This window comes from Pogona vitticeps, chromosome 3 (assembly GCF_051106095.1).
Source record: "Pogona vitticeps strain Pit_001003342236 chromosome 3, PviZW2.1, whole genome shotgun sequence".
Classification (NCBI taxonomy): domain Eukaryota; kingdom Metazoa; phylum Chordata; class Lepidosauria; order Squamata; family Agamidae; genus Pogona; species Pogona vitticeps.
In genome coordinates, this window is record NC_135785.1 from 29,278,103 (window position 1) to 29,287,869 (window position 9,767).

General features: G+C 40.4%; 1 protein-coding gene across 9 annotated transcripts in view; it reads left to right on the plus strand.

Moving 5' to 3' along the window:
• The window catches only part of LOC144587804 (uncharacterized), an 85,546-nt gene that overhangs the window by 54,151 nt on the left and 21,628 nt on the right, over window positions 1-9,767 (plus strand). For 3 of the 9 annotated variants that reach the window (XR_013542954.1, XR_013542955.1, XM_078389127.1), the window contains exons 2-3: window positions 4,379-4,468; window positions 5,537-5,576. Coding sequence is in view for 4 of the 9 variants with exons in the window: in XM_078389127.1 (XP_078245253.1) it covers window positions 4,379-4,468; window positions 5,537-5,561 (115 nt within the window). In the remaining 5 variants the exon portion in view is untranslated. Of the gene's footprint in view, window positions 1-4,378; window positions 4,469-5,536; window positions 5,577-7,040; window positions 7,392-7,513; window positions 8,517-9,767 lie in introns of those variants that run through there. The other 6 variants (XM_078389130.1, XM_078389129.1, XM_078389128.1 and 3 more) reach the window with 5 other exon arrangements.

Sequence of the window (9,767 nt, forward strand, 5' to 3'; positions counted from 1 at the left end):
TTAGAGCAAGCCCTCTGTACTTTAGATGCTTCTAAATGTGCCTCTGTCATAGCCTTGGGAGGTCCCATTTATCAAAGCTTGCCAAGAGGATTGTGAGAACATTAAATTTGTAGTCTTCTCATGTTTTTTCCTTTGCTGTTTCCATCTTTTTTCTTACCAAAATAGATGCACAATACTTAATTGTACAGTACAAGCCTTCAAGATACAAGTCGCATAAGGAAGAAGTGGCTGGATAGTGGAATTGGCCACAGATAGAGTTCTGAATGACTTTTGTTCAAACAGAGAGATCTTTTTTGCAATCAACAAGATCAGGCAGGTGTTTAAACAGCTGCAACAACAAAAGGACAGTCCCCTAAATAAACAGCTGAAATGTTGGTCAAGAAAGCCTATTTCCCCCTGCCCTAGCAATGGAAGACTGTCTCTGAAGAGAAATGACTGACAACAATTGTGCTATCATGTAGACATCAGATTTTATTTTATTTTATGACATTTCCTCAGATTTAAAACTACTTTTTTTAACATCAATGGTTTTATCCCATAGCTCACCTATTATTTTAAAGTGTTTCTTAATGTTTTACTCATATAATTGTCTTTGTCTTTTATTGTGTTTAATTTCTGTTGTAAATCACCCAGGAATATACAGTGGTGCCTCGCAAGATGATTGCCTTGTGGGACGATTAATCCACAAGACGATTCGTTTTTGCGATCGCTGTTGCAATTCGCAAGATGGTTTTTCCTATGGATGATTTTCACAAGATGATGTTTGGGTCTATGCTTCGCAAGACGATTTTTAAAAAGAGACACTTTTTTGCAAGACAATGTTTTTGACAGTTGACATATTAAAAGACAATCTTTTAATATATACTTTTTCTCAAGATGAATGTTTTTGTGTGATATTCATAAAGTTTTTTGATTTGACTTTGTTCTGACTTTTTTTTGCCCATAGAACTCATTAATTAGATCTCAATGCATTTCTGTGGGAAAACGTGTTTTGCAAGACTTTTTTTTCCGCAAGATGACCATTCCCCCCCATTGGAACGCATTAATTAGATTACAATGCATTCCTTTGGGGGAACCGCGCTTCGCAAGGCGATGTTTTCACAAGACGACGTTTTTTGTGGAACGAATTAACATTGTCTTGCGAGGCGCCACTGTATATCATGTTGATAAACAGCTTATTAGACTTGCCCTAGAAATGACCAAATACGTGTATGGGTAAGCCACGTTCTTGTACAATATAAAATCTACATGCTTGGTGATAATTTTAAAACATGTAAGAACTAATGGGCAAGCAAAAGATAAAGGGGGGGGGCTCATGAGATGAGACTCTTATTCCAAATCTAGAAGCAGTGCACTCCTTAGAGGTTATTTCCATGCATCTAGGTCTGAAAAAAGGACATGTCTATGCTGCTTTGAACCTCATGTGTATGCTGAGGCATAAGAAAGAAATGGGAGAGACTGTCATGTCAGGAAAGTGAATTGTTGACTTTTCTTCCCTCTGAGCAAAGTGAGGAAAGCATAAATTCTCCATCTTGTGCTGTCTCTCATATACCTTGTGATAAACTGGGGTGGGCAACATGTAACCTGTGGGCCACGTGCATTTCCCAGGGAAATTTTGTACCACTCCAAAACTCTTAGGGGCTTCTAGCCTTCACACCACCTTTCTTGGCCACTAGAGGGCACAAGGAGGTGTCTTCAGTTTGATTCTTTTTAAAACACCTTTCCAAAAATGTTAAATCTAAGTGACTTCTTAAAAAATATTTAAAAATACATCTTAGCCTTCTTGGCCACAATCCTTTAGCTTCCTATCCCACCTGGGCCATGCACTCCTTTTGCTGATAAATGATCATCAGCCTAAACAAAATTGTTGGCCTTTGAGTTAGTCATGAGACCATATGTTCTTAAACGGTCCTGTGCTGGCTCTCCAAAGATTCAATTGCTCCCCCTATCATTTGTTTCGATCTTTTTAAAAAACCTCTGGATTGTGAAAAGCCATCTCTCCTGATTGGTTGTTTCCTCTTTCTTCACAACTTTAAACCACCAGGGCAGCAGGTACACCCCTACAGTACTATTTTTAAAAATGTAATGAACACTTTAAAGTCAGATTTATCTGTTGTCTCATTTCTGTTATCATGCATACAGAGTTAAAACTTTCCCTATCTTGTAGGCTGTTTCAGCTGTTGCTGTTATCAGCCACTAACCAATGTATGTTCTAACAGATATTTTCCATAGGCAGTTTTCGGTTACTGCGCAATATATCTTTTACAATTTACTAGGAGTTTGACCTTGAATAGACACTGCACATGGCCTATGAGGTAATGTGCAAAAATCAAGCAAGGGGAGCATGCAAAGGTTTCCTATCCCTTTCTGCACAGTGGCTTCAGTCTTCCTGACAAGTTTATCACCTGTGACCATCTTCTTTTGAGGGCCAAATTCAAGCATTCAATGAGAATTAAGATTGCCAGGTGAGCTGCATCCCATTCAGGACCAAAATCTGAGACTAAAAGGTGGTACCATGTGATTATCACAGATGTGGGGCAGGCAAGGGTGCTTTGAGCTACTGCTGCCAGAGCTTGTGAAAAAAAGAAATATCATGAGTTGATGCTTGTGCTTCAGTCCCTTACCCCAAATGGCATAATGGGCCCTACATCAGCACACCAAAAAAACTGGGAATGAGAGGAAGGGACAGGAGCACCACACCCAAAAGATCTGCCATGTGGGACTAGTGAATTGGGTGCTAGTTGGGGTGGGTGAAGATTGTTGCTCAAGCTTCAGAGGCACCTCACTTGCCCTACAAGATTGATGCATCCAGGTCACAAGCCTTTTTCTTTTCTATTACATGTTCTCTCTGCCAAGGGAAACTGCATTGGGAGTCAGAAGCTTCAGAAGTTAGCAAAGACTCAACATAGTTGACTCTTTAAGTGTCAGCACCATATGCATTAAGTCACTTAGCCACCTCCTTGTCAAGGTTTGAAATTGTGTGTGTGTGTGTGTGTAGAGTTCTAAAATAATTAAGGGGAGCATAAAATGCGACCCTGAAAATGTATGTTGTGCTTAAGAAAAGGAGGGTTGAACAGCTGTGCGCAAAAAGTCACTGCAGGGCAAACAACCATTTCTCCATCCAAGACATCATGGGAAAGCAAGGTCATTGTAAAATAGCATTGCCTCTCAAAGGAGTTTCTTTTCTAGTAAGCTAACACTTGAGTGTGTGTTAACAAATTATAAGAAAGCAAAACAAAAGGAAACTCCTAGGGAACAGAAATGTGACTACAGTGGTGCTCCGCATAGCGATGTTAATCCGTTCTGGATTAATCGTCGCTATGCAAAAACATCGCTAAACGGATCGAAAAAACACATAGGAACGCATTAAACTTGGTTTAATGTGTTCCTGTGGGGCCCAAACTCACAGTTCAGTGAAGTTCCTCCATAGCACTGCCATTTTCGCGCCCTTGGTAAGCGAGGGCAGGGCGTGAAAACACTTGCAGCGGCCATTTTGGGCACCCGGTGGCCATTTTGGAACCGCCGAACAGCTGTTTAAAAAAACATTGCAATGCGAAGATCGGCAAGCGAAACGCTTACCGATCATCGCAATGCGATGTTTTACCCATTAAAACATTGCGATGCGATCACATTAGCGATCCAAAAAATTAGATCGTATGCGGATTCGTTGTTAAACGGTGCGCTCGTTAAGCGAGGCACGACTGTGTAGGAAATTGATATCTCATTGAGTTACTATATCAGCAATTTGGTCTCCTGGCATCTTGCTTACCTAGCAAAACCATATCCAAGTGACTTACTATAGAAATGGTCTGCTGCTAACAGAAGGTGTTTCAGGAATAAGACAAAACATAAATAAAACACCTTGCTGTCACAGCAGGTTGCTAGCTTGGCAAAGCAATATAGCCTCTCAGAAATTTCAAGAGCCATGTTGCATTGATTACTAGGTTGCTACCTCAGCAAGCCGAAGGTTTTTACAGTTGAAGGGAAATGTAAACAACTGAGAGAAATATAAATGTAGGGAAGCAAGAGACACATGGCAGGCCACACATACTGGATCCCACCAGTACAGAGACTGAGCAGACATCAAAGAGCAGTAGGCATGTAGCAGTATGTCAGAACAGATGAAAACAATATGGGTTTTCCTCCATAAATGCAATTTGACACATGGGTGGCTTGGCAGGGTGAGAACATTGTTAAATATTTCCCTAATATGTCTGAATATATTAAAAGATAAGAAATGTATTCTACTTTGATAAAGCAGGTTTCTACTGTTAAGAATTTGGATATCTTAAGATATGAAATCTTTGTGCCTCTTAAAGCTATCAGCTCCTGCATTTCTATAATGTTATTGAGTGGATCCCAACCTTGATTATTCCAGATGTTCTTGGACTGCAACTCCGAGAAACCCTGGCCAGTATAATGGAAGTTATCTGGTTCACACTGGAAATAACTCTTTCAGGGATAAAAGGTAGGTGTGATGGACCAACAAAGACTCAAATTACCAAGGAGTATTATAGAGTTTTGTAGTGCTCTGAGGCCATTCTTCAAGTGCCATACTTTTGACTTCAGCACCTCACTCTCAAGGCAAGGCGAGGCATGGCATTATTGAGTTTTATTTTAGTGGAATTCATCTAGCCCATTACTGAATTTAGACATCAACTGGCTCACCTGAGTCTGATTAAAATGAGAGGGAGCTGGGTGTCATCAGAAATGTGGTGACATTTCTCTTTAGAACCTTGCCAGTGTTTTTATACACATGTTAAAAAGAAAAGGGGACAAGACAGAATCCTGTGTTTAGAATAAATGTTATGGAACCAAGCAGTAATTCCATAGCATTGCCTTCTGGAACTAGTATGAACAGAACTGCACAACACTGTGCTTCAGCTCCCAACCCAGAGAGGATTTCTAGAAGAATAATGTGTTCAGTAAGGTTGAAAGCCTTGAGAATTGAAGGGTAATTAGCTGTGTTGTGTCCCCTCTGAACTACCAGCATACTATCAGACCCATCAGTGCAATTTCTGTATCTAAACTGGTCCTAAAAATAGATAGAAATGGGCCAAAATAATCTGACCTTATTCTAAAGTACTGGGATTTTTGCTGCCATCCCCTTGAGGTACCTTACATAGGAGAGAGGCAGATATTAGAAACCTACTGATTGTGATGTTCTGCTTCCTGAGATTCATCAAAAGTAGTCAACAAATTAAACTAACTGATAAACTGAGCATTGCAGTGCTATTTTCCAGATAACCAACTTCCACCTAAAGCCAATAAGATTCCTGAAACTTACCACAGTTGTCCTATAAGCTGAAGATAATGTCTGAATTCATTCTGTGAGAATGAGGCTGATGTTGATAGTGTCAGAATTCCTTGTATATGTATCTCTCTTGACCTTTTGTCTTTCAAATTTCTGTTAGCTTTCTTCAGTCTTCAAGCTAGGGTTTGACCTCCTTGGTTAAGCAACTTGGGAAGATGAACCCATTTTGATAGCTATAGACTATGCCCTCTAATTTTCTTGCATCCTATTTCTCTTCTTTAGGTATCTTCATGGAAAGTGCAGTTGAAAGTCTCTCATGCAGGTAAGAGAAGAATTAGAAAAAACATGCTGTCTTAGAACGCTCATCCTATATTCAGAATCGTCTCCATCTCAGTCTGAAATCCTGTTAGGAAACCACTTCTACCATATTATTAATGTTTCTGATTGGTTCATATCTGTACAGGAAGAATGTCAAAGAGCCATTTTTCCTTTGAACTGCTACATGCACCCGCAGGTGTCATAGCAACCACAGAATACTTTACTGACATTCTCTATGTGCTTCCATTGCTCATCTTATAACAGTTCTGGCTGTTTCCTGAATACAGCTTACCAATGACTAAAGGGTCCCATTAACTAAGGGGTTACAAGCATGTAACTAAATGATAAACTTCTGATTTGTCTCAGCCTCCAAAAAAACCTCTAACTCCTGCATCTTATTCGAACAATGAAGAAGAGGAACATTGAAATTCTCATCATTTATGAACTTACAAAATGACAATCTTAGCAGGCAGTACCTCATACATGTCATTTGGCACAATAACTATCAAGTGCTGTCAAGTCAATTCTGAGTTATAGCAGCCCCTTTTCAGGTAGACAATACACAGAAGCAGTTTACCATTCCCTTCTTCTGGAGGTGACATGGGACAGTGCAGTTTGCCAAAGGCCACCCAGGCTGGCTGTTCTTATAAGAGGCACAGTGGGGAATCAAACTCTCAAGCAATGGCTCTGCAGCCAGATAGTTAAACCACTGAAATATTGCCTGGTAAGCAGTGACATACATTCATCCAGCTTTCTTCCTGGCTGTCATTCGTTGCACTAATTGCACTGCATCTGCAAAAGGTCATTAAAGAGGCTTAAGAGACATTTTGAATGTTTCCAGATGTATTTATTTATTTTGAAGTTCATAGAATTTTTTTTAATGGCTACAGTAGTGCTACAAATTAAAACATGTGCCTGAATTAACGCTGAGTTTGTGGACAAATTACTTATATCTTGCCTGAGCAACCTTGTATTGGCTGGGAGTTTCTGGAGATCACTGAGGAAGTCTTGTGCAAAGCTGTGTGAGACCTGCAGGCCCCATGGGAATTCACAGGTATTCTTAAAAAACAAGCAAGCCCTGTGTGACTTTAGCAGGCTGTTTATAAGACCACCAATATAAATCCATCGTCCTTGTTCAGCCAAAGCCATATGAGCCTTCCTCCCTCTCTTTATTGAGGTTCCCTGTGTGTTTGGTGGTTGCCTCTGGGAGGCTAGGGACATACTGTTACTTCATGTCATTCAGATGTGTGGGAGGGAGGGATCTGGAGGGGCAGGCTCCCTGTGGGCGTGCACCTCTGCTGTAAGAGGAAAAACCTGTCTCTGCCAACACTTGCTCTCAATAGCTGCTACTCATCAAGCCAGTCCTGCCATTAGACAAATTGAAACAATTGCCTCAACCAGAACATGATAGGAAGCGGCCACCCTCTTGTATTTACGAATTCTTCTTTTCCCCTCCACTGAATGGCAGAGCCCACAATCTGTTCTGGGTCCCAAAAGGAGCTTGTCATCTCATTGATGTGGGAGGACATTATGCCTTCAGCAGTGCTGAAGTAGGATCCAGCTGGTTCCTGCATATGGAATGCAGGTGTGTGGGTGTAGTCTTTGTCTTTGCCTTAGGTAGTGAAACATCTTGTTCCAAGCCTGTCTGCAAGCACCTAATATATTCTACCTATGCTTTTTCAGCAGTCTTTATGATAATCCTATACAGGTTTATAATAATAGGTTATTATCTTATTGTATCTGTATTACAAACTGGGAATGGAGTGGAGATTGACAAAACAAGGACTTGGCTAAAGCCGTAAAGCAAGATGTAGCTAAGGTAAGATCTGAATGCAGTTGTTCAAAACACTTCTGGTTTATGAATGTGTGATATTGTGCTTCTGTATTGTCAATTCAAAAAACCAAGAAATGGACTGATATTGCTGTCTATGTTGCCGGCAGGAAAACAGGATTCAAGTTTTACACAGCAAAGAGTAATCTGAAAAGTGACAACACCACTGGCAACAGTCAAGATGGTCTACAGGATACCCTCTTGTGCTTGCTACCATTTACAAAGAGACACCAAGCACGGGGAAACCCCAGAAGCTGACTCCTTTTTTTAAAATCAGTTAACCACTTCTCGACCAGACACAAAGCTATTGTCAGGTTGTTTTTGACATGTTCCTGCTTAAAAATTATAAATTTTTGTTTGAGCCGCCCCATTTTTAGAATTGTAGAATCTTGTTTTGCTCTGCCAGCACAAGGTTGTTATTGCATGAGAATGCAGCAGTAATAAAACCCATCCCTTATCTATTCTGTTTCATCAGACACGGTGTCTTGCCATTGAATGGATGTAGCATGAGATAGATGTGTTCTTCATATGTAGATTGCCTGATTTCAACAGTAATTTTGACCTAATCCATACAATACCAGTCAGACAATTTTTTGAATCACCATCAGACACTGACTTGTATCAACAATGACTAAGATGAGAGCAATGCAGGGCAGTTAGATCTGGAATGATTCTGTTCAGACTTCTTCAGAAGAAGTTGGATGCACAAATTTTATTAAGAGAAATATGCTTAGTAATCAATATAAAATCACAGAATTATTTAAGAACCTCACTAAAAGATAAGGGAAAAGGCACAATCGCCACTAGGAATAAGGAGAATACATGTTTTTTTTTACTGAAACTTATTTTCGCTTTACTAATTTAAGTGTATTAAAATAAAACCATCAGTTTGTTTAGTATAGTAGAAAGCCTTTCCCCCCTTCCATTTGTATGTCATCTTGGATCAAATTTGCACAGTGCCTTTTACTGAACTGCATCTGGGAAAATGGATTAGATTATAATCCATGTTGCAATTCAGCATATGTTGAAGTAGCCTTATGCATCTGGTCTCTTGCAAATGTCATGAAAGTGGATGAGTGGCATCACATTAAGAATATAGTAAGCTCCATGTATACATACAGAATGTAGGTTTTAGATTTCGCCTCTGATGGTGTGGACATTTTATTCCTTAAAATCCCCCACCTTTGAGCTGATTCTGCAGATCCCATCTTCAAACTTGCTTTAAACAAGGCAACAAGGCTTACACGTCTGGTCATGGATTTTGAGACTTTTCTGTTTCTTCTGCCTCATCCCCAGCTCTGTCATGCCCAGCGTGCTGAAGATTCTTATAGAGTCAAAAGCTAGCTTCTGTTTGTGGGGTTTTAGTGGTCTAACGAAGGTATTGCTCACACTTGACTTCAAATTGTATACAGGAGATATAAGTCCTTACATGGCCTTATTTGGGAGGAAGGCCTTTTCAATTCTAGTATGTACTTCTGAAAACACAAGTACTTGTTTGGGATCACATTTGTAATATCTGAAAATCAATGGAGACTTGCTCACTGGGGCAAATGGGACAGTGTCCACCTCAGAGTATGATTATTCCTGGCTGTTACACTCCTGCCTGCTTCCTTACTGGAGGCGAAAGGTCAACGCCTTCCCTCTTCCTGCGTGAAGGTTGAATGTATTCGCGAAGGCTTTCACGGCTGGGATCTGATGATGCCGGCCACAGAGACTGGCGAAACGTTAGGAAGAACAACCTTCAGAACACGGCCTAAGAGCCCGAAAAACCCACAACAACCATGAAGGTTGAATGTTTGCTTTCTTGTCTGTTTGCATGTGATTCATAATGCATACACATATATTCCTACAGTGGGGTCTTGACTTGAGAACTTAATCCGTATTGGAAGGTGGTTCTCAAGTCAAAAAGTTCTCAGGTCAAATCTGCATTTCCCATAGGAATGCATTGAAAACCATTTGATCCATATCTGCTCTTTTCCGTCCATAGAAACTAATGGGAAGCTGCTATTCTGCCTTCAACCACTAGAGGGGGATATTTTGTTTCTTTTTTTCTTAGGTCAAGAAAGGTTCAGGGAAGGCAGGGAAAATACAGTCCAGGCAGTACAGTACCAGGCAGTCTGAAGACTGTCTCCCAATCCACTCTCTAAACGCTGGGAGGAGTGAAGAAGCAGACAGGCACCCTTTTCACTGGCCAACAGTTAACTGAAAGTTCAAATTTTGCACTTTCCCTGCCTCCCACGTGGTTTTTTTTTCAGTTCTTAACTCAAATCTAAGTATGTAAGTCAAGTCATTATTTTCCTATGAGAGTGGTTCTTAAGTCAAAATGTTCTTAACTCGAGCTGTTCTTAAGTCAAGACCCCACTG